General features: G+C 62.8%; 2 protein-coding genes across 4 annotated transcripts; both read right to left on the bottom strand.

Moving 5' to 3' along the window:
- Window positions 1–2106: 2106 nt before the first annotated feature.
- SCAMP4 (secretory carrier membrane protein 4) lies at window positions 2107–22833 on the bottom strand. 3 transcript variants are annotated; one of them, XM_030336434.1, is made up of 7 exons: window positions 22774–22833; window positions 15783–15829; window positions 13728–13856; window positions 13308–13464; window positions 12460–12561; window positions 6291–6408; window positions 2107–4026 (listed from the first exon to the last, which is right to left on the bottom strand). In XM_030336434.1, the coding sequence occupies exons 2-7, from the start codon at window positions 15787–15789 to the stop codon at window positions 3847–3849; spliced, it is 693 nt and encodes a 230-aa protein (XP_030192294.1). In that variant the 5' UTR covers window positions 15790–15829; window positions 22774–22833; the 3' UTR covers window positions 2107–3846. The 3 variants fall into 3 exon arrangements, with proteins under 3 accessions (XP_030192294.1, XP_030192307.1, XP_030192314.1); XM_030336447.1 differs by lacking the exon at window positions 22774–22833 and adding an exon at window positions 17402–17463; XM_030336454.2 differs by lacking the exon at window positions 22774–22833 and adding an exon at window positions 16529–16647.
- On the bottom strand, window positions 17500–22828 carry ADAT3 (adenosine deaminase tRNA specific 3). Its single transcript, XM_030336217.1, has 2 exons — window positions 22774–22828; window positions 17500–18608 (listed from the first exon to the last, which is right to left on the bottom strand). Exon 2 carries the CDS (start codon window positions 18589–18591, stop codon window positions 17521–17523), a length of 1071 nt encoding a protein of 356 aa, XP_030192077.1. The 5' UTR covers window positions 18592–18608; window positions 22774–22828; the 3' UTR covers window positions 17500–17520.
- Window positions 22834–23419: the final 586 nt, after the last annotated feature.

Here is a 23419-nt window from a genome sequence, read left to right as displayed (position 1 = left end):
AAGGTATGTTGAAATTCCAACTCCCATACCTGTCCAAGATCAAGGTGTCACAGGGCTATTCCTGCTGAGGGAGAATCTGCCTCAGGCTCTCGCAGCATCCCTGGGAATCACTGCAACCTTGGTGTTCATTGGCCTGTAGAAGCATCACCCCATATTGGCCCCATCGTCACGGGGCTTCTCCCTGCTTGTGTGTCCCAATGTCCCCTTTTTACAGACACCTGTCATATTGGATTAGGGCCACCCTCCTCCAGTGTGGCCTCACCTTAACTTGAAAAATTACTCCTTCAATGACCCTATTTCCAAAGAAGGTCACCTTCTGGGATTCTGGGGGCTAGGACTTCCAACATACAGATGGAGAGGTACTCAACTGAACTCGTAGCAGAGCACAGATCCAAGCACACGGGCACACGGCACGGACCCGCCACGGGGGGTATGCACACGGGCACACGGACCAGCACCCGCCACGCTCCACCTGAGTGAGGGCACAGTCAAGGCCCTCCAACCCCCAAAACACGGACGACCTGAGACAGGCTCAGTGCCTTCCAAAGCGTCCCAGAGAGACGGAGCCCCGACTGCCTGTACCTCTGACCTCCCTACTGGCTCCTGCCCTCTTGTCTCCCACATAAAGCTTTCACCCCCAGTCTTTATGTTGGGCCCAGACAGGTCACAACACAGTGAATGCAGCGGCGACGGGAGAATAGAGCTGCCCTCTCTGCAAAAATGAAAAGAATACGACTCATCCCTTTTTCTAAAAAATGTTATTTTTTTAATCTTAGAATGTAATGAGCGTATTTTTAAATAACATTAACAAATGTTAAACTTTGTCTTAAATTCTGGTTAGTCCTAGTACTTAACTGGGAGAGGCAGGAAGGACCTGTCCCTGGAACTTGCAGAGGGAACACAGCCCCACGGAGACCTTGATCTGGGATGGTCCGGCCCCCAGGATTTGAGAACGCTGAGCCCCCACACCGCACCATCATCCCCGCCAGGGCCTTTCCGCCTGCCTCGCCTGGATTGCAGGCTCTGCCCTCCAGAAGGCGGGAGGATAGACGCCTGTGGCTTAAGCCCCCAGTTCATGATCTCCTACAGCAGCCACCCAGGCAAACTGTCCCACTCTCAACGCCACCCCCCCCCGTCCTCTGTCCTTACAGGTCACCTGGGGGCCGAGGACACGTGCACTCCTTCCTCCAGGCCTGGACGTCCATCTCCTAGGCCGTCCCCTCCTCCTCCTCCTGTCACCAACACCATCTCCCACCCAGCCCAGGGACACCTGCAGTCAAGGCACATCCACGCAACCCGTGTCCCACATCCATAGGCGCGTCCCCCCAGCACAGCACACCCCATCTCTTCATGGTTTCGTTTCCCTAATATCTGCGGGGCGCCTTCCTGCTGCAGCCGAAACATTTATCTTCACAACTCAGGACATAGCCCAGGAAGCATCACAAGGCTGCGGGGATCACTGCAATCTTGGCGTCCCTTGGCCTGTAGAAGCATCACCCCATCTCGGCCCCATCTTCGCGGGGCTTCTCCCTGCTAGTGAGTCCCAACGTCCCCTCAGTCATTGCTTTAGGGCCCACCCTACTCCAGCGTGACCTCACCCCAACTAACTATACCTGCAACAACCCTATTCCCAAATAAGGTCCCCTTCTGAGGTCTGAGGGTCAGGACTTCAACATACGGATCTGGGGGGAGGACACGACACAACCCATGCTGCTTGCCTGGGGCTTTGCTCTGTCTGGTTTCTGTCTGCAGGTCTCGTTTCCTTCCTGTGGTGGCAAAGCGTCCTGCGGAACAGGACTCCGCCCTCCCTCCTGTGTCCACGCGGGATGTCCACTCTGCCGACAGGCCGCCACGCTGAGCCCTGGGGAGGCCCCTCCAGGTGGGTTTCCGTGAGACCTTCCCGTTTCTATTCCGGACGCTTCCACCATTACTTTTCCTTCATGCCAAGTGACGCTGGTTTCTCATTTTCTGCAAACTCCCTTTTTCAAATTAGAAGTCAAGCAGCTGGGGGGCTCAGTCGGTTACGCGTATCTGACTCTTGGCGATTTCGGCTCAGGTCATGATCCCAGGGTCGTGGAATCGGGCGGGGTGCTGAGTGTGGAGGCTGCTTGGGATCCCCCCCCCCCACACTCTCTCTCAAAATTAGAAAGTAATAATTAAAAACAAAACCAAAAAAACAGCTAAGCGTATAAAACCAAGTTGATTGAAAAGGAGGACAGGAGAGAAGCACACCGTGGAGGTTGATGGGCAGGGCTGAGGGGGTGCCTGTGCAGGGCAGGGCGCAGGGGCGACAGGCCACCGGGGCCGTGCGCCGGGTAGGGCAACGCCACGCCAGCCACAAACGGCCCCGCAGAGGCTCTGCGATGCAGGCAGGACTACAGTATTTATTTCCAGGATCCTCCCCCGTAACAAAACCCACCGTGACGTAACAAAGGTGCCCAGCGCCGCAGGGGCACGGGCTGTGTAGGGGCGAATCCGCATGTTTGCACGCACGGTCCTCCAGGACGGGCTACCGCCTGGCGAGCCGGCCATCGGGAGGGACTCGGCCCCACGGTTAGTGCAATGCGTGCCTCTCACGGAGGCTGAATTGGTGACTTAGTTAAGGGACCCCCGGGAGACCCAAGGCTTGGGTTTTCCACGCAGGAGGCCTTGACCTTCGGGCACCCCGACCCGGGCGCTTTCTCAGGGACCGCGGCCACCTTTGGACACCACGTGGTGTTCAGCACGAGTAGCCAAAGCAAGCAAGCGTGTGTGGAGAACAAGGCTGGCCGTCCTGGGGCTTCTGGAGAGGGCAGCGACCCGGTGCGGCAGTGTGGGACGGAGAGGGTCCCCGTCCTACCCCGAGGCAGCCAGCTGGGAGGAGAGGGGCAGCACTCGGGGCACCCGGGAAGCCTGGCCAGCAAGGACGAAGAGGCCACTACTCCTTTGGACCATCTGTTCACAAGGGTGCTGTGGAGATCCCCATGGGACATTCGGCTGCTCCGTCTCAGAAGGAGCTAGAACAATCGGAGGGGAGAAAAGTGGAGTCTTGTTCTGGTTCCTCACTAAGGCACAGGTCTGTCCTGTCTTCTTTCCTTCCGAAAAGCCGTTCTCCTGAGAAACGCCATCCCCCGCTTCCCGCAGCTCGAGCACAGGGCTGTGAGGCCACAGGCTCCGAGCGGCCGGGGGCAGGCGGTGAGCGTGCGGGCCACCCGCCCTCTGCCAGGTGCTGCTGCTTTCCTCGGCTTGTACGCGGAGGGGAGAGGCCAACGGCCCCCCATCCTCCCCCAGAAGGATTCTGCCCCCGGTTTCGGATCTCGACAGAGGTCTGCTGCAAGTCCCCAGGAGGAGAGCCACTGCGGGCAGGAAGGCTGGAGCCAGGCTGGCCAACGGCCCCAGCACAGAGCGCACGGGGCAGGCGGACAGGGAAGCCCAGCTAACGAGCCTCTGGACGACCCCGGAGGCTGGTCCACAAGAGCCCTCTGGCTGCAGGTGAACAGAGACTTAGAAGGACGAGGACATGGGCGACTCGGCCACACGCCAAGCCCGTCAGGAACGAGGTGAGAAGGCAGAGGGCGAGCGGGCGGACACGGGGCCGTCAGCTCTGCAGGAAGGGCGGGTGGGCGGCCTGCTGCTGCCTTGTCCGTGGGGAGGCCTGTGGTCGGCCCTCTGAGACCTCTTGACAGGAGGGGGCGTGGGCGTTTCGGTAACCAGACAGGACTCGCAGCCAGGGAGGCGTCCTCCTGCTGGGCAGCAGAGGCTGGACCTCCACGCCTGAAGGTGAGATGAACACGAGTGGGCCCCACGCTCTGGCGGGGGGCGGGGGAGGTGGGCGGCGGGGGCGGGCAGCAGGGCTGGTCGGCCCCTCTAAGGCCACTGGCTGCCAGCAGCCGGGTAGCTGGGCACAGTGGGGTACTCGGGCAGACTATTCCCCGAGAAGTTGTTGTACTGAGCCTCCCGAGACGGCGGGTTCCGCCAGGTGCCCGCATTCCACTCTGTCTGTGCCTTCTGGAAACTTCCACCGGCCCCCCGGTAGATCCTGTGCACCTGCAGGGACAGAAGGTGGGGGTGGGGAGCAGAGAAGAGAAGCCAAATTGAAGTGCACGTGACCAAGAGAGACCTCGTGCTTAAGGCTGTGCTTTTCCTAAGCGGACTATAAAATACCAGAACGGGGGCGCCTGGGTGGCGCAGTCGGTTAAGCGTCCGACTTCAGCCAGGTCACGATCTCACGGTCCGTGGGTTCGAGCCCCGCATCGGGCTCTGGGCTGATGGCCCAGAGCCTGGAGCCTGTTTCCGATTCTGTGTCTCCCTCTCTCTCTGCCCCTCCCCCGTTCATGCTCTGTCTCGCTCTGTCCCAAAAATAAATAAAAAAACGTTGAAAAAAAAATTAAAAAAAAATAAAATACCAGAACGATCCTTGTGGAGACTTCAGGAAACGCAAGGAAGCTGAGGCCGTCCCTCCCAGCTTCTCTCTGTGGACCGGGCCCCCCCCCCCCACACACACCCACCCTCGGGCCCCTTGTGATGCTAACAGCCATCCCTGGGCGTGACCGGTGGCTTCCAGGCAGAGACCCCCAGAAAGGACTAACTCCCCAGGCCCAGCAGGCCTGTGCTGACAGGCCCCCCACTGCACCTCTGGGAACGCGGGGCAGTACGAGAAACTCTAGAAGTCCTGGAAAAGTCAGTAAGCGAAAACTGGCATTTTAACTCAACGTTCTTGATGCTTAGTGACGCTGAACACTTTCCTCGTTTCTCACTGGGATTTGCCTTTCTTCTTCCACACAACTATCACTAAATATGTTTCTTTTCTTGGAGACAGTGGGGGGTGTGCAAGACAGAGCCCACACGGGCCCGACACCTCCCTCCCCCGAGGCCGGCTCGCAAGGCCGGCCCTCAGGGGCGTCTGGACCCGGACTCCGGGGCTCCCACCACCCTCGCCGGCGGGGGGGCTCGTGTCCCGGAGCTGTCTGTGCAGACACGAGGTTTGCGCCGAGGACCTGCTCCCCTCCTGGGGTCTGGGGTCTCCGCCCGAGCCCGGCAGAGGGGCCTGCTGACCGACCCCCGGTGAGAACCTGGGCGCTGGGTCCCTTCGTACCCCCCGGAGACCACACCTCACACGTGGTCACATGCCGTTTTGGGGGGACACCTGGGAGAGGATTCTGGAAGCTTAGCCTGGTGTCCCCACCCCCACCCCACAAGCCTCTGCCCTTAGGTCATTTTGCTTCTCATCCTTTCTCTGTATCAACCTAGGCCTTGGGGAGACTGCTGAGCCCTGGGGTCCTCCCGAAATGCCCTGCCCCCGGGGCATCTCTTTGTTTTGGAAGCACAGGCTCTCCTTCCGACCAGGCAGCCTTTCTTTCTGGCCCAAGAGCCCTTTTCAATTTGCATTTGCTTTCTACTCTGTGAGGTTTGCTGCTCAGAAGTCCCTGGTTGGAAAGTCGGCTCCTGCAGGGACCTCGTGGTGGAACCGCCTGGAGGCTCATTCGCGCGTGTTTTCTGCCGGCCCCTCCCTGCCCTCAGACTGTCCACACGGCTGCCACACGGCTGAAGGCATCTGGGGTGCAAACGGTGGGGGGGGGGGGGGGGGGCAGGATCCTTCTGTCCGCCCAGCCAGGTGCACCCGGGAGAAAGCCTACGTAGGCCAGGAGCCCCACTCAGACAGCTAGAGGCGTGGGGCCAAATGCTCACGACACTCCGCGCGTGCTGGGGGCGCAGCGCTAGAGCCCGCACCGCTCCTCTTTCCCACGGGGACTCCACGCACGTCCCCGCGCCCCGGCCTGTGACCACCACCTCCGGGAGGGCTCGAGGCCGCCGGCCAGGTGCGGCCGGCTTCCCCAGCACCGCTCGGTGCGCGTTCCTGCTGCGGCCTCCGCACACCCGGGGCAGCACCGCCCGCGGGAACTTTCCGGCACAGAGACGGCGCCCCAGCCCCACACGGCCGGCAAGTATCTGAGATGCGGTGGGTGGGCGCAGCGGATCCCCCCGCTCTGTGTTTAGCTTTACGTAACTTTACCTCATGTGACTTTAACCGTAAATGGCAACAAACGTCCGGTGGCGGCCACATCGGGCAGCGTGGTGTACACCCTGGGACACGAAAGTGCGGGGACACTAGTGGGTGGGCCCCAAAGGCAGGCGCGGTCATCATCAGCCCACACTCTGCGGTTTCCCTAAGCCTGCCTTAGCACAGATCAGCTCGTCATGGACAATAGGTCACGTCCTGGAACGAGGAGGATACGGGCCCCCAGGGCCCGGGCGATCCGGCGACCGGATGCACGGGAAGATGCTGGACGTCCCGGGCCCAGAGGACTCACCTTTATGATCGCGATGGCCATCATGGCAGCTGACATGGAGAACATGATGGCCGGAAGCAGCATGACCACGGCAGCCCCGACATTGGTCTGGAAGAACCCGACTGCCGCCAGCCAACCACTGCAAGGGGCAAGAGAGAGCGGCATGGGTGCCAGCACGTCCACCAAACAAGGGCCCAGCATCCTTCATATGTAAACAGCTCCAACAAATCAACAACAACAAAAACGAATGGCAGAGAAATGGGCAATTTGTGCAAGGGCTCGCAGGGGCCAATGCACACATGAAATGATGCTCAAACCCAGCAGTGGGGAATGCGAGCTAGAACGCGGGAACGTGTGGTGTGTGTGAGGGGCCGAGAGGAGCACTGCACCGGTGGGAGCGCGTCCCTTTGCGGGAGCAGTGGGAGTGGCCTACAAAAAGCCCTAAGAGCTCATTTCCTGCACCCCGGCTCTCCTCCTCTGAGAATTCATGCCACGGCAATGACTTATAATGAAAGCCAGGAGTAACCCAAATGTTCACCAGCCGGAAACACAGCCACACGACAGAATGCTGAGGAGACGTTAACAAAACCAGAGCGGAAAAGAAAGTTGAAGATGAGTCAGGACAGCAAGACTCTACGAGACCCGTTCTGTCCATGGCACATGTGCAAAGTGGAAAGAACACCCACGCCCGCCTCTGGGGGGAGAGACAGAAGATAACTATTGTCGAGATTTTATCATTTTACTGATTTTTTTTTTAAAATAGGCTCCACGCCCAAAGCAGGGCCTGAACTCACGACCCTGAGATCAAAACCTGAAGTGAGATCAGGAGTCAGACGCTTAACCCACTGAGCCATCCAGGTGCCCCTTGAGATTTCATTTTTCTAAACAGGTAATAAAGACACACGGTTCAAGGTTCAAGGAACCTAAAGGCTAGGAAATTATCACCAGTTCATTACTATTACTGGAACCATGTGCTTTATTCAGGTTTCGCCGCTGTTCCCCTGGCATCCCTGTTCCAGAGCCTGTCGTGTGGCCACATCCACTGAGAGTCCAGCCAGGTCCCCCCCGCACAGGCTCCTGTGGCCGCCCCCGCACTGTGGGAGCGTCACACCCAGAGAGGTGGCCGCCCAGCACACACGTGGTGGAGCCCCACATCTCCAGGGGCTGCCCGTATTTGCTCGCGCCTTCCGGAACAGCACGAGGACTGCAGCGCTCAGCAGCACGTGGGCTTTCCCGCAAGCATGTTTAGGGACAATGCCATGCTCCCACCGAAAGGGAAGTGTGTCTTCCTCACCCAAGTGTGTGAAGTGGGGGCAGAGGACCCCTGGCCCATAGGCCCATTCTGTGCTGGGTGCCGGGGCCGAGAATGACCCTGGCGGTGGGGACAGGCCTGCTGCCTGTTCCCACTCAGCCTGGGGGAGGTGGAAAAACTACTGGGGGCGCCCGGAGGGCTCGGTCGGCCAAGCGTCCGCCTCTTGGTCTCGGCCCGGGTCGTGATCCCAGGGTCATGAGATCAAAGCCCCATGTGGAGCTCTGTGCCGGGCGTGGAACCTGCTAGAGATCCTCTCTCTCCCTCTGCACCTCCCCAAAATAAAATTAGAAAAATTTTTGAAATAAAAAACTTAAAAAAAAAAACTAAAAAAAGAAAAGCCACTAGGAGGGGAGACTCAGCTGGGTGTTCAGGCCAAGGGAGAGGTAGGTGGGAGCCCATAGTGGGTGTGAGCACAGCTAGGCAGCTGCAGGGCCAGGTGGGCACCAGGCGCTCCTAGGAGGGGAGAAACGCTGGCTCTGCTGGGGGTGTCACCTTGGGGACGAACATCCTTCCACCAGATCTGGGGATCTGGAAAGAGGGGCCGGTGGGTGGGGGCCCTAGCCTGAGGATCGTGGTCTCCGGGGAGGGCGAAGGCACCCACGGGCTGAACGTAGGACTGGGAACCTGCCCCAGCCTCCCAGCAATGAGAATAACCTCCTTTATTACCCAGGATGACAGCACCCAGGTTCTAAGGACAGCAGGTGACAAACTGGCCTCCGTCAGGACCAACTGGATGAGCGACAGAACCTGCCGCATGCCATCCTTCTCGGGGAGACACCACGGCATCAGGGCTGGGGAGCAGGGAAGATGGAGAGGGCAGGGCTCAGGGAGATGAGGGGGTGCTGGGTGCTCCCCCAGAGAGTCTCAGGAGATCGCGGGGCTGGAACCAGGGAGAGGACAACATGCACGTAAAGAACGGTGCGGACACAAGACCTGGGGAGTCTGGCAGCTCCCCAGAAGGTCAGCTCAGCTGCCGCGTCACCAAGCAACCTGGCAGCCCGGCGCACACCCGAGACACTGAGACCTGTGTCACAGCAGCACTACTAATGGCAATGCCCATAGACACCCAGAGCCCGTGAGCGTGAACGGAACCACAGCGTCCACCGCGCACGCGCACAGATGACCGTGTCTACCGCGCATGCGCACATCCCTCGGCCGCGAGCAGGAGCGAGGCGCCCGGCCCCGCAGCCCCACGGGCTGACTCTGAACACACGACACTCAGGGAGAGAACGAGGCACGAGAGGCCACATAGGGTGTGAGTCCACTTGTGTGAAAGGTCCAGAAAAGGCTCATCCGGGGACAGGGAGGGGGCTTGTGGGGGCCGGGGGAGCGGGTGGGGGAGACGGCCAACGGGGGCGAGTTGTTTTTGGGGCAATAGAACATTCTGGCACTAAACAGAGGTGATGGCTGCACCACCTGTGAACGTACTCTAAACCACTAAATTGTTCACCTTAAAAGAGTGAATTTCTGGACTGTGACACGTACCTCACCAAAGCCATTATTCTAAAAACTGAACTCTGGGAAACTACAGGACAAGCAAGCCTGTTTCTTCGATGAATCAATCAGAAAAAGACTGGGAAGAGCGAAGACAGAAAACGACTCATGGAGACGTGCACGCCTCATCTGGGTCTGACCTGGACGGACGGCTAAAGCAGAATGTAACTCAATGCCACGTGGAATCCTGAGCCGGGGGGCAGCCGTGGGGACGCGGCGGAAATCCAAACGCGGCCCACGTCCAGGCACCGGTACTGCAGCCGCACACACCTGGGGTCGTACCAAAGGCGTATCAGACACCCCTGCTGGCGCACGGCCACGCGCTGTCCTGTCTCCGCGACTTTCTGTAAACCTCCAAGCAGCCGGACGTAAAATGCCCTGTTCAAGGGGCGCCTGGGAGGTTCAGTCGGTGAAGCGGGTGAGTCTTGATCTCAGGTTTGTGAGTTCAGGACCCACGGTGGCCATAAAGACTACTTTACAAATAAAATTGGGACACTTGGGTGGCTCAGTCAGTTAAGCGTCCGACTTCGGCCTAGGTCATGATCTCGTCGTGGTTTGTGAGTTGGAGCCCCGCGTCGGGCTCTGTGCTGACAGCTCGGAGCCCAGAGCCTGCTTCGGATTCTGTGTCTCCCTCTCTCTCTCCCCCTCCCCTGCTCACGCTCTCTCCCTCTCAAAAATAAACATTAAGAAAAGTTTTTTTAATTAAAAAAATTACTAAATAAAGTTGAACTCATGAACCAAGCCACCCAGGCGCCCACCCAATGTGGGTTTTGAACTCACAACCCCGAGATCAAGGATTGCACGCTCCACGGACTGAGCCAGCCTGTTTAAAAAAGACAGGATCTCGGCGAGCGGACGGCACGAAGGACTTTAGGTTGGTCTGTGAGGCGTGAGGCAGCATCACGGTCTCGTATGTAGGGACACTGCGTAGGATACTTGTACGTCCTGAAACAACTTCTCCTTTATGAGTTCACGGGGAAGCGGAGGAGATGACCCACGTGTGGAGCGTGAGGGGGGCAACAGACCCGCAGGATACAGAGCTGGCTGCGCAGCGCGGCCGGCACCCCGAGAGCACCCTCTGAGGACGCGCTGGACCGTCTCCGGGAAGCGCCCAGCGGCTGCTCCGTGTCCCACGCGGAAGGTCGCGAGCAGGGACTGGCCCGGGGCCACAGCCGCGGTCCACCCGGCCACCGGGGACCAGGAGGACGGGGAGACCCTGGCCGGGCTTTCACGGGGAGTGCGGTTTGGTGACGCGCACCTTCGGTCCCAACGCCCTGCTCCGGGCCCTGAGGAGGCCAAGGGGCCGGCGGGGGGGCCGGGGGTGTGCCAGCACCAGGCAGTCCACCTGTGTGACAGTCAAAGAAGCCAGAGCAGGGGGGGGGGGGGGGGCGCCCCATACACTTGGGTAAATGAAAGGGTCCAGAGGCCCTGCCCCACTTGTGCTGGCCTCAGCCTAGCCTTGCGACAGAATGGGAGCGGTGACGAGCTTCGGGAGAGCGGATGGGCCTGCAGCGTCCCCCTCCCCCCACCTCCCCCTAATTTTCCAGAGCAGCTCTCTGCCCAGGCTCACCAGCTGGTTGGTCACCGTCCCCTGCTCTGTTTGGCCTACACTCAAAGAGGGCAGGGACGCTCCTGAAGTCCCCTTTCTGCAAGCCGACCCCCAAGGAAGGTGCCCACCATGCCAGCCCAGTGTGGAGAACGGCGTGGAGGTGGCACCGGGCAGAAAAGAGCCCGCACGGGCCTGACACCTCCCGCCCCCGAGGCCGGCTCGCGAGGCCAGCCCTCAGCAGCATCTGGACCCGGACTCCGGGGCTCACACCACCCTCGCCGGCGGGGGGATCGTGTCCCGGAGCTGTCTGTGCAGACACGAGGTTTGCGCTGAGGACCTGCTCCCCTCCTGGGGTCTGGGGTCTCCGCCCGAGCCCGGCAGAGGGGCCTGCTGACCGACACCCGGTGAGAACCTGGGCGCTGGGTCTCTACGCCCCCTGGAGACCACACCTCCCACACGGCCACATGTTGTTTTGGGGGAATTAAGTGCCTCCTGGGGGACACCCTGGGAGAGAATTCTAGAAGCTTGGCCCGGTGTCCCCGCCCCTGCCCTCCATCCCTTGCCCTGAGTTCAAATTACTTCCCATCCTTTCTCTGTATAAACCATGGCCTTGGGGACGACAGGCTGCTGAGCCCTGGGTGTCCTCCAGGCACAGCCCCGCCCCTGGAATCCGAAGCCAGCCCCTCACTGGCCCTGTAGACCGACATCTGAGAGGGCATCAGAGAGAGCTCATCTGCCCGACAGGTGCAAAGACCCAGAGGAAGGGTGTATCTTGGAAACAGTCCCAGGCGAGAGGGGACTTCGAGCCTCTATAAAGGGGGCAGAAGAGCTGAGGAGCAGGTCCAGGAGGCCACCAGCACTTACCCGGGGCCTCGAGCAACAAGACAGCACACGTTCAACATGCGGTGACCAGGACAGAGCTTCGTGGCTCTTCCAGGGCACAGAGGAAAGAGTGACAGGAGTGAAAGCCAGGAGGATGGCAGCAGGGTGTCCCCAGCTGAGAGCTGGAGACACGGCGAGGGCCACGGCGTGTGACACCCGCCCTCAGGGGACGAGCTCTCGATACCGAGATTTCGACCGAGAGGCCAAGCAAGACACACGTGAGCACAGAGGCGCGTGATGTCACGGCACTGACCAAGCAGAGCCACACACACGCAGCCGTGGCTGTCGCCCACAGGACGCTCGGTGCCGCAGACGTGACCCGGGGGTGCCCACATCCTCATCCTGGGACTTGTCCCCTCATGCAGCAGAGGGGACCTTGTCAAGGCCCCCGAGGCGGGGGTGACCCTGGGTGCCCAGGGGGCCCAGCATCCTCACGAGGTCCCACGAGAGCAAGGCAGAGCCAGGCGACCCGAGCTGCTGGCCACGAGGATGAGGAGAGCCCGTGGGCCGAGGATGCGGCACCTCCGGGAGTCGGGAAAGGGAGGAGACGGGGCTCACTGGGGCCCCGGGCAGGGGGGATTCCAGCCCTGCCCACACCTGGCCGTGAGGCCTGTGTCAGATCCCGGAGCCCAGAGCTGTGAGATAAACCTGCGTCCCCCCGAGTCACCACATTTGCCGTGATTTGTTCCGGCAGCCACGAGACCAGGTACGAACCCGTCCAGGCAAACTGAAGGCCGGCCCTCTCTCCGGCTGTGCCCTGAGCCGCTCCTCCCAGGACATGCCACTGACCGCACTTCCCAGTGGCCCCGGTGGCCCGCGAGCGCGTCCTGGGCAGAACCCGGAGGGCAACAACGCCCAGCCCCACCCCACCCCCCACCGCCCCGTGCGGGTGCTCACGATGGCCGGGGCACACACGTCACACCCCTGCGCCACAGCCTAGGGGCCCGGCTCACCACGCGCCCCATCCTGAGAGGCCGATCGCCTGGATAACGGTCAGGACGAACTGGGCCCCGAAGATGAAGAAGAACGCCATGAAGTTGAAGGAGCTGTCGGCCCTGCGGAGGGAGAGGACGGCCGTCACTGCGCGCGTGCACGGCCAGTGAGGGGACTGGCTGCCTCCCCGGGTCAGCCCGGGTCTCGGGGACCACCTGGGGGCAAACGCGGCACGCTCCTGAGCCGTGGGGCCCACTGGGGCCAAACATCCACAGGAGCCAAGAGGTGCCGATGACCCAAGTGTCCGCAAACGTATGAGCAGCCAGACACAGGCGCACGTGTCCACTGCGCACGCGCACGTCCCTCGGGCCGCGAGCAGGAGTGAGGTGCCCACGCCCGCTGCCCCGCTGACGGACCCAGACGTGATAGGCCACACGGGGCGTGAGTCCACGTGTGTGAAATGTCCAGAACAGGCTCATGCGCAGACAGGAGGGGGGCTCGTGGGGGCCGGGGGCTGGGGGAGGAGAGGGGGTGGGACAGGGATGGAACGTTCTGGAACTGGAAAGAGGTGATGGATCCACAACCCCGTAAAGATACTGGAAACACTGATACACGAAGCGTCTCCTGACGAAGTTATTAAAAGACAACGGGTCGTGGTTGGCTGTAGCCCGCAGACCGTGGACATAACCTGTCCCCCCCACCCCCCCAACCGGACAGGAGAAGGGACCCAGGCACCCGGCACAGAGCAGGTGCAGGTCCCGAGAGTGAGAGCGGGAGCCGCACGGACCCGAGCGCACGCGGTCAGGCGTCCCGGCTCGCCCCGCTCCGAGCAGCAGACGCTCCGAGGCCGCCCCGCACCCCCACTCACCGAAAGGCCTTGTACGCAGGCCGGAACCAGCACACGTAGCCGCAGGGGGAGAAGAGCAGTAGCCAGACCAGGGCCAGGCCGAAGTTGGCTCCCGAGCCGCCACCGATCCACCAGGCCAGGCAGGCGACGAGGTTGACCCCCAAGGTGGCACAGTAGACTGGGCGGGGGCAGGGGGGAGAGGCGAGGAGGGTGAGCCTGGGCGGAGGGCTCCGGGGCCGGGCCTCTCCTGCCCGCCGGGAGAGCAGGGCTGCGGCTCTGCTCAGCGTGGGCACCAGGGGGGCCAGAGAACAGCTCAAGGGACATCATTTTGTGGGAAAAAGGGATTTATCCCAGAACCCTTGGGCTCTCGCCGCCCGGGAGGGGGCAAACTGTGGCCCGGAGGTGCCCCCTGCCCGCCCCCGCCCCGCCCCGGCCGCTCACACAGCCACAGCTGGTATATCTTCTTCACCAGGAGCTGGTGCTCGATGGGTATCTCGTCGGAGAAGTTCTGGTAGAAGCAGGGCTTCAGAGGGATGAACTTGGGCAGCGGCGGGAAATTATTCTCCTTTTCTGCAGAGACAGAAACCAGCGCAAAACAAAACCAGGCTAAGGGACCCAGTGACAGGCCCACACACGTCCCTGTCCTGGTCCTCAGAACCCGTGGACATGTCACCTCACGTGGCAGAGGGGACCTTGTCCGGGCCCCTGAGGCGGGGGTGACCCTGGGTGCCCTGGGGGCCCGGCGTCCTCACGAGGTCCTCACGAGAGGGAGGCAGAGAGCCGGGCGGACCCCGCGCTGCTGGCCGTGAGGATGAGGAGGGGCTGCGGGCCCAGGATGCGGCGCCTCTGGCAGCCGGAGAAGGGGGACACGGGGCTCCCTGGGGCCCCGGGGGAACCGGCCCTGCCCACGCCCGGGTGTTAGGACTTCGGAGCCCATAATCGTGGTTTAAATCACTACGTTGTGGTGATTCCTCAGAGCAGCCACGGAAGACACGCAGACTCAGCGACAGAACACAAATGCTGGTGACAGCTGCCTCGAAGGAAGGTTCTGGCATCCTGAACGTATGAGCTTCCTGGGGAAGCTCTAAGAAATGACCACAAACCGGGAGGTGTCAGCTATAGGGATTTGCTCTCTTCTAGTCCCGGAGCCCAGAAGTCTGAAGTCAAGGTGTCAATGACATCATACCACTGTGTGGCAGGACACGACTCCCAACTACCTCGGGGGGCCAGACCACGAACAAAACAGAGAGGACCCCTGCCCTCGAGGTGCTGCCCTCCTAGCCAGGGGGAGCCCGGCAGTAATCGCAATGGATGGACGACACTGTGGCATATAGGAGATGTCACGTGCAGGCCACCAGGGATGTGTGCTGGGTGCTGGTTAGCTGTGATTTAAGAAGGGGGTCAGGGTAGGCCTCACTCGAAAAGGCAGAATTGGAACCAAGACTCCAGAAAGCGAAGAGGAGAGGCCGGTGGTTCTGGCCCATGCAAAGACCCCAGGGTGAGTGCCAGGTGCTCTAGAGGCAGCGGGGAGACCAGGGGCCGGAGGGGAGGACAGGTAGAGGCAGACCATACCATACTGGCCACACAGAAGCCCCAGGCATCTACCAAGGGACACAGGAAGCCGTGGAGCATGCCAAGCCTGAGCCCGGCGGGGTTCGACCCCACCCCGAGCTTGCTGGCTCTGCGCCTGTGTGATGAGACACGGGGAAGGGCCTCCCCGGCACAGCCTCCGTGCCACGGTCACAGGTCACAACCCTTCGCGGTTCCTGCCCAAGGCCCCAGCAAGGACCTCACCTGGCCCCTGCCCCGCTGCTCTCCCCTCCCCTGACGTGTGACCCCTCCCCCCGCTGCCCACAGCAAGGACGGGGCGACGCCTCCAGCGGCCAGGCGGCCAGCACACCCTGTGCCGAGGGGGGAGACAGAAAACCACCAGGCGAATCACACGCCCCTTGAAACCCTGTCTTCTTGGCAGACGAAAAACCCAGGGGAACGTTGTGCGCAGATTTGGGACTCGGGGGCCTGAGTTCCAATCCCAGCAGCAGCACCACCAGCTGACCCCAGGCACCTAGGGCCCCAGCCGCCCTACACCTGAGCGCGGGGGCAGATGCCGGGGCAGGGTGACCGTGCGTGGAAGGCGTGTCCCTGTGGCGCCTGGCCGTGGCTTCAGGGCCCCACCTCACGTGCCCCACCCCTCCTCCTGAGCGGGAGGGGGGCAGGCAAACCCACGAGGGAGTGAGGGTGTCATCTTACACACGTAGGGATGAACCCTGATGTACGAACCTCACCCCTACACTGATGTCAACCACCAAATGGGCCCAAGGCAGAAGGCCTGGCCGGGCCAGCTACTCCTATGGAGACGGGCCTCTCCCGTCGTGGGAGGAGGGGAGTGAGGTGTGCGCCCCTCCCCATGGTGGGGGGCATTACGGTCCGTCCGGCCACCAGGGGACGCTTCCCAGAGGAACAGACAAGCTGGATGGGCCTCCGGGTGAGACTTACCAGACATTTCCGCTGTGACAACTGGCGGGGCCGAAGCCTACAGCCACCTGGAGGGGAGACAGCCACAGTCAGGGGGTCCCCAAGGCCACTGGGGAACCCCCACACCAGCTGTGTCCCCAGCAGCACCCACGGGTGGAGTCCCCACCTCCAGGCCACCCCAGGGATGGTCTGGTCCCAGAGGCCAGTCCCCTGCACCACCTCCCTCCAGAGCCCCGTCGGCAGCTGGCAGGACAGGGGTCAGCCTGTTGCCAGGTCACACACCGGCCAGAGCCAAAATGTTCCTGGGACCCCCCCCCAACCTACCCCATGCCCTCCCCACCCCCCAGGCTTTCGCTTTATCCACGACCGGCTCTGAGCACCTCCTCAGGGTCACAAAGCCCAACTTGTGAGACACTGAGAACTGGGTTTGCGCTCACTGCTACGTGACACGCGGTCACACAACCTCTCTGGCCTGCAGTTGTCACCCCTGCAAGCCTTGCAGAGCTGAGGATCGCGTCACGACCCGAGCCAAGCACGTGGCATCCCAGCGGCCCTTCTACATGCAGCCACGTGAGCTGGTGTCACACAGTGGCCCCACGTACCAGGCTGCCACTAACACACACACACCCGATGAGAACACGCCGGTCCCCGAGGGCTTTGCGGGTGGGCACCGCCATCTCCAGGAAATGAGCCACAGCGCGGCCTTGCCCAGCACCCACCAGGGCCTCATGGCACAGGTAAGCCCGGCGTGGGCAAGGGAACCGTACCTGGAGGCGGGCAGGGGGACGGGAACCCACAGACGTCTTTCTCACGCACAGCCCAGGTGAGAAGGTTCCAGTGACGCGGAGTCTCCAGGGTCCACGCCTCCGAGACCCTCCCGCCCACACCGCCCATCCACTGTACTAGCTCGAGGGCAGACCCCCTGCCCCGGCCCCAGGGGCTAGGACGGGCTGGGAGCAAATACCCCGGGCTCCACGGCGGGCTCAGAGCGAAGCTGGCCTGGTGATCCAATCACGCACGGCTGCTGAAGGGACACACGTCGCTCCTAGCACTACCTGCTCTGCGGCAGACCCCCGGCTCACCCCCTTTGGCCATCTGTGAAGGTCAGGAGACGGGCTGACGGGAAGGAGCCTTTCGGTGGGGTGAGTCAGGCCGGCAGGCTACACCCTAGCGTAAACACACGCTGGCCGGCCACGCCCTTCCAGACGTAGCACACAGGCAGAGGCCCCACTCCCGGGGCCACGCTCTTGCCCCACTTGGCTCAGAAGCTCCCCTTCCCCTGTACAAACCCCACACCCTGGAGGAAGCGGTCACTCCGACCCAGGTACCCTCGGCCACCACGGCCCCATGCCTCTGTCAACAGACACCGACCTGGTTTGGGGGTGTTTATTTTCACACGTAGAGCCGCTCTGTGACACCTGACACAGAGGGGACACCGTCCCAGTGGACCCTCGGGCTGGGGGCAAAGGGCAGCTGGAGGAAGGAAGTCCGAGTGCCCAGCTCCCCGGCCCGGGCCGGACCCCCGCTAGGCTCAAGCCCAGGGAAGGGCTCGGTTGGGCACAGATGCGTCCCCACACGCCGGTGGAGACAGCACACGGTCTGGCTCCGGGCTGGGGGACGCGAACGTCCCTACAACTGACCGGCAGGATCACGGCCGGGACGAGGAGGGACGCAGGGGCCCGCCGGTGGAGTCTGCCGGGAGGCTGAGATGCCAGGGGACAGCCCGGCCCGGGGCCCGGGGTCCGGCGGGCGCGGCCGCCTACACGAAGGGGTGCAGCCGGCGGCACTGGGCTTCCAGAACACCACGGAACACTTGGAAGCGGTGGTTGAGGTCCGGCCGGGCGTGGATGCGGAAGCGGGTGCCCAGCGCACCGTCGGGCGACGGCGCCCCGTAGAAGACGCGCTGCACGCGGGAGTGTACCAGGGCCATGGCGCACATGGCACAGGGCTCGCGGGTGACGTAGAGATCATAGCCGGTGCACACGTAGGGCAGGCTGTCCCCGTGCGCGTCCCCGTCCTCCTCCAGCTTGCGCACAGAGCCCGCGCGGACGCCCTGGGGGACGACGACGGCCGGGGCGAAGGAGCAGGCAGGGTAGGGGCGGAGGTCGTAGGCGCCGCGCCCCTGGCCCCGGGCCACCAGGTCGATGCACACCATGGTGGCATGCAGCAGGGGGCTGGCCGCGCTGCTGCAGTCATGGCCCGTGGCCAGCACGCGGTCCGAGGACGGGTCCACCACCACCGCCCCCACGGCCCTCAGGCCCCTGGCGGCCGCCTGCTGCGCCGCCCACACGGCCCGCTCCATGTGGCCCTGCATCGCCGCCTGCTCCTGCACCGAGAAGAGCCGTCCGGCCAGGGCACGGGCCACCTGCCTGTCCTCGTGGAAGGACGTGGGCCAGTGGGCGCGCGCCTCCTCGAACTGGCCTCTGGTCAGGGGCGGCCGGGCGGGCACGGGCACCAGGAAGGGCTGCCCCAGGCCGCGAGGGTCCACGGCCGGCCGCGGGAGGAGCTCGGCCAGCGATCGTGCACCCGGGGCCGGCCCCGCCAGGCACAGCAGTATCTCCAGTGCGTGCGGGCGGCTGGCATCGCGGCTGGGCCGCACCCTCTTGAGGTGAGGCTGGGCGGGCAGCGGGTGCACGGCCGACACCTCCTTGAGGAGGCGCGAGGTCTGACGCTTGTCGAGGACGGGCGCGGCGTAGGCCAGCACCAGCTCCACGTCCTGGGACTGCTGCTCGGACAGGACCGGGAGGGCTTGCCACGGCGCAGGCGCTGGCTGGGGGCTCGCGGCCTCCTCGTCCCCACGCTGCTCCGCGAGGCCCGGGGCGGGGTCCATCCTCGGCAGGGCTCCGACTGTGGGAGACAGAAATCGGGGCAGAGCACCATCCCTCAGCCGCAGGAGTCCGTCCCAGGTCCCAGCGTGCGGAATCCGAAGTCCGGGAGCTCCGCCCACGCGACGCGCACCACCGGCCGGCCGCGCTCGCCCTCAGATCCTACTGACTCTGGGTCTGCAGAGCTTAAGCCACCACTGGCCTCCTTTTCTCCCTGTGCGAGGTGCCACGGGTGAACGTGAGCGGTCTCGTGAAGCGTCTCCACGCTGACCACGTGCTCAGGTGCTCACGTTCCGTGTTTCAGGTTAAGCGAACGCATCTTTACGGTGAATTTCACCTGTTTCTTTGCGCATTTTTTTGGAAACACGGCTTCTAAGACGCTTAGCGTTTCGTGCGTACCCCGCGTCATGACCCCGTCGGTCAGCACCGCCTCGGGTTACATCGGAGCTAAACCACTGGTCCTGTCGACGAGATTCAGAGGCATCAAAGGTGCCACCGTGTGCCCGGAACACACCGTCCTCTGGAGTCCTGGGGTGGACCAGCCCCCTGCCCCTTCCCCGTGGACAGGAAAGTGCTGGGATCATCTTATGGCTGTGGGCTTTCACCCTCTCTGATGCGCCTGAGCCGCCCAGAACCCCACTTACTCATCAGTCGGGCCCGCTGGAGGGCACAGGGCACCCTCACCCACCGCGGTCCGTCCTAGGCTCATGATACAAATTTGACAAACGCACAGAATCGGGGGGGCCCGCAGCAGCCACGAGAGGCAGAGAGCGGAGAGGGGCCCCGCGTGCGCTCCCAGTGCTGTGCCCGGCAGGGCCCGCGGCACCGACCCTGAATCTGCTCCCGGCACACACCACGCTCAGGACCCCACGGCCCGCACCGGTCACGAGGCTCCCACTGTCTCCACGGCAAAACACACCGTCTCACCTGTCCTCCAGGAGCACAGCCGCTGAGTAACACAAGCAACAGGGGGCTGTCAGGGGGACGCCGCCGGCGGGGGCACCAGCTCTGAGGCAGAAGGGGGAAAACTCGCAGCACAGTCACCGTGTGAGCCAGTGACCGGTCCCCTCCACGCCCAGGCGTGTGCCCACGAGAGCCGAGAACACACGTCCACAAAGAACCCCGCACACGTGTGTTCACAGCAGCCAGACGGCGGATACGGCACAAGCACCCTTCAGTGGATGAACGGACGGATATACGCGTCCACCGCGAAAGGTTCACGTCCCTCGGCCGCGAGCAGGAGCGAGGCGCCCACCCCCGCCGCCCCGCGGACGGACCCCGAACACACGACGCTCAGGGAGGGAACCCGACACGAGAGGCCACACGGGGTGTGAGTCCACGTGTGTGAAACGTCCGGAACACGCTCGTCCACGGACGGGAAGGGGGCTCGCGGGAGCCAGGGAGGGGATGGAGGAGTGACTGGTGATGGGGACGAGGCTTCCTCTGTGGGGGGCATGGAGATTTCTGTAAGAAGACAGCAGGAGAGGGGCGCCTGGGTGGCGCAGTCGGTTAAGCGTCTGACTTCAGCCAGGTCACGATCTCGCGGTCCGGGAGTTCGAGCCCCGCGTCGGGCTCTGGGCTGATGGCTCAGAGCCTGGAGCCTGTTTCCGATTCTGTGTCTCCCTCTCTCTCTGCCCCTCCCCCGTTCATGCTCTGTCTCTCTCTGTCCCAAAAATAAATAAACGTTGAAAAAAAAAAAATTAAAAAAAAAAAAAAAAAAAGAAGACAGCAGGAGAGTTTGGCACCCCTGCGGAGGTACTGAAAACCCCAGAGCCGGACGCTTTAAACGGGTGAGCCGCAAAGCGGTAAGGCTGCCAGAGAAGCGGAGAGGGGGAAGGACACGGGGCAGGCGCGAGGTCAGCAGACTCCATGCGAGGCCCAACCACTGGTGCGGTCCCCGCCACGTGTCCTCCCAGTGACACAGGAGGGAGCTCCTGGAACTGTCCCCGTTCCACAGGACAAAGACAGGCTCCGTGGGGTGCAAGGCCTTGCCTGGGGCCACAGGCAGGCAGAGTCGCGATCTGACCAGGCTCTGGCCAGGCGGGCCAGCTCACCGCCTCTGCCTTCGGAGCCCCTGTGTAGGGCAGGGGTCCTGAGCCTCTCCCACAGATAAGAAGGAAGCAGCTTCAGGGCACCTGGTGGCTCAGACGGTTAAGCGTTGACTTCAGCTCAGGTCAAGATCTCACGGTTCGTGAGTTCGAGTCCCGTGTTGGGCTCTGCACTGACAGTGTGGAGCCTGCTTGGGATTCCCCCTCTGCCCCCCATCCCGCTCTCTCAAACTAAATAAACTTTAAGAAATAAAAAAATAAAATAAAATAAAAAGAAAGAAGCGGTTTCAGGAAACAGTGACCCGCCTGAACCCCCAACCCCAACGTCCTGGAGGGAGCGCCAGCACGGCTGCAAGCAGTGTCCACGCACGCGTGTTCCGTATAAACACGCCCAGGGATGTGGAGCAGGATGGGGTCGGCTGCTGGACCTGGGCTCCTCCTCTGTCCCCAAAGCCCCAGATGAGTCCCCAGCTCCAGGCACCTGGCTGCCTCTACCCCCCACACTCTGCTGGTCTCGCCCAGCTCAGTCCCCACCCTGGCATCTCCAAGGACAGCCGCGGCGGGCTCAGAACCGCCTGTTTTCATTTCTGGTTGCAGCGCCTCTGCCTCTGGTGCAGAAGTCCGGGGGCCGGGAGCACTAACAGCATCGGCGGCCCCCAGAGGGTGTGCTGGACCAGGGAGACGGGACCCTAACCTTAAGCCCCCTTGGCAGCTTAGGCACCTCCCCACTGGAAGCACGGGTGCTCCGGGACCCCCCGAAGATACGGGACAGCTGGCTCTGGGAGGGAGACAGAAAATGGCATTTATACACCCAGGAAAGTGTAGGCTCGAGGCCTCATCTTGTCCCTGGGTGACGAAGGCAGGCCAGAACCTGGACCTGGGTGTGTGTCCTGCCCTGTCCTAGAAGTCCACACCCAGCCCAGCTGTTCCCTGCCTGTGAGACCTTGGGCACCTGCCCTAGACCCCACCCTCAGTGCCCCCTCTGAGAAATGGGAACCCATCACCACCTCCCCAGGCTGAGAAAAGCCACATGAGCTCCACGCTGTCCCAGGGTACAGCTCCCAGGAGGCGCAGTGCCCTGTGGTGGGCAGTCTAGGAAGGCTCCTCGGAGGCGGTGACCCCAGCTGGACCCAGAAGGCAGGCGAGGCAGGGTGGGGAGTCCTTGGCAGAATCTCCGAGGGCTAGTGCCCTGTGGTGGGCAGTCCAGGAGGGCTCCTCGGAGGCGGTGACCCCAGCTGGACCCAGAAGGCAGGGGAAGCAGGGTGGGGAGTCCTGAGCAGAAGGAACAGACGGCCAGAGCCTCACACACGCCCACAGGGTGGTAGCTGCTGGATTCCAATACAGTTTCCAGGGCTTGGCTGCCACCTGCATCCCTAACAAACTCCCCATTGGAGTGGGGCCGCTAAATTCGAATTCTGGACATGCGCAGAATTTGCGAGCGCGGTGGGGTCCCTTGCAAGCTCTGGGGCTTGACGCGAACATGGACATCGCTTGTCGTGTACACGGAATTCTAACCTCCAGGCGCGTCCTGCGCTTCACCTGCCCAACCTGGCCACCCTGCAAACGGCCCCTCTGTGTGTGACAGTTCGCGAACACTGGGCATGTGGGGTGTGGCAGGAGACCCCTTATCCGCGGAGCCAGGGTAAGAGAAGGCCTCGAAAACCCACTCTTTCAGTATCAGGCAAGTTTAATGTTTGCCACGTTTACCAACGTTTAAGACGCCAGCAGCTGGCGGGAAGCTAGTGAAAGGGAGGACCGGAGGCAGAGGGCTGGCCGCGAAGACCCCAAGCACGCGCACAGGGGAAGGGGAAGGGGAAGGGGAAAGGGAAGGGGAAGGGGAAGGGGAAAGGGAAGGGGAAGGGGAAGGCGATGGGAGGAGAGGGGCAGCTGGCTGTACGGGGCCTCCACCCCGGCCGCAGGGGCGCGCGCACGCGCAAAAGGTCGACGGGCGCGGGGAGCGGCGGCCCGCGGCCCGGGCGCCCCGCGCGCACGCGCACACGAGCGGATGCCCCCGACTGCCTCCTCGCGCCCCGCGCGGCCGGCGCCCCCACGCCAGCCGAGGCTCTCCTTGACTGCCCCGGCTCGCCGCCCGTGGGAGACGGGGCCGCCAGAACCGAACCCCCGGGTCCGCGCGCTTACCTGAAGAGCCGCACGCGAGGACTGCGCCTCACAAGTCTTAGCAACCGACCGCTGCCCCGCCTCCGCCTGCGCCGCGCGGCACGACGGGAGCGTAGTTCCAGGGGCGGGGTCGGCGCGGAACTGGGGCGGGGTCCGGACTACAATCCCCACAAGGCTGCGCGCCTGGCCGCCGAGCGCCGCCCTTCTCTCGAGTGCGGGTGAGCGCCGAGTTGAGGGTTCAAGACCTCCTGCGGGCGGCCAGAAAAAGAAAACCTTGGCTGCCGTTTAGGGAGTCAGAGTAGGGGGACTGAGGCAGAGGGGCACACGACCCCCTCTGTGACGCTCCCCCAGCCCAGGTTGCTGCTGCCACGTGGCTCCTAAAAGGGCTGCCCCCAGAGACCCAGATGGATGGGTCAGGTTCCCATAAGGGTCTAGGACTGGGCGATGCTTGGCCTCAGTTTTCCCATCTGTACAGTAGATGAAGGGGACCTCTTGACTCTTTTAGGCAAAACGTCCTAACTTATGAGCAACTCCAGTTATTCATTCTAGTTAAACAGATTTAACCCAGCGGTTCTCAACCAGGGGCAATGCGACATTGGCCAATGTCTGGGGACATTTGTGATTGTTACAACTGGGGGTGCGCTTACCATCAAATGGCATCAAAACC

The sequence above is a fragment of the Lynx canadensis genome, chromosome A2 (assembly GCF_007474595.2).
Source record: "Lynx canadensis isolate LIC74 chromosome A2, mLynCan4.pri.v2, whole genome shotgun sequence".
NCBI classification, from domain to species: Eukaryota; Metazoa; Chordata; class Mammalia; order Carnivora; family Felidae; genus Lynx; species Lynx canadensis.
This window is presented reverse-complemented; position numbering and strand designations above follow the sequence as displayed.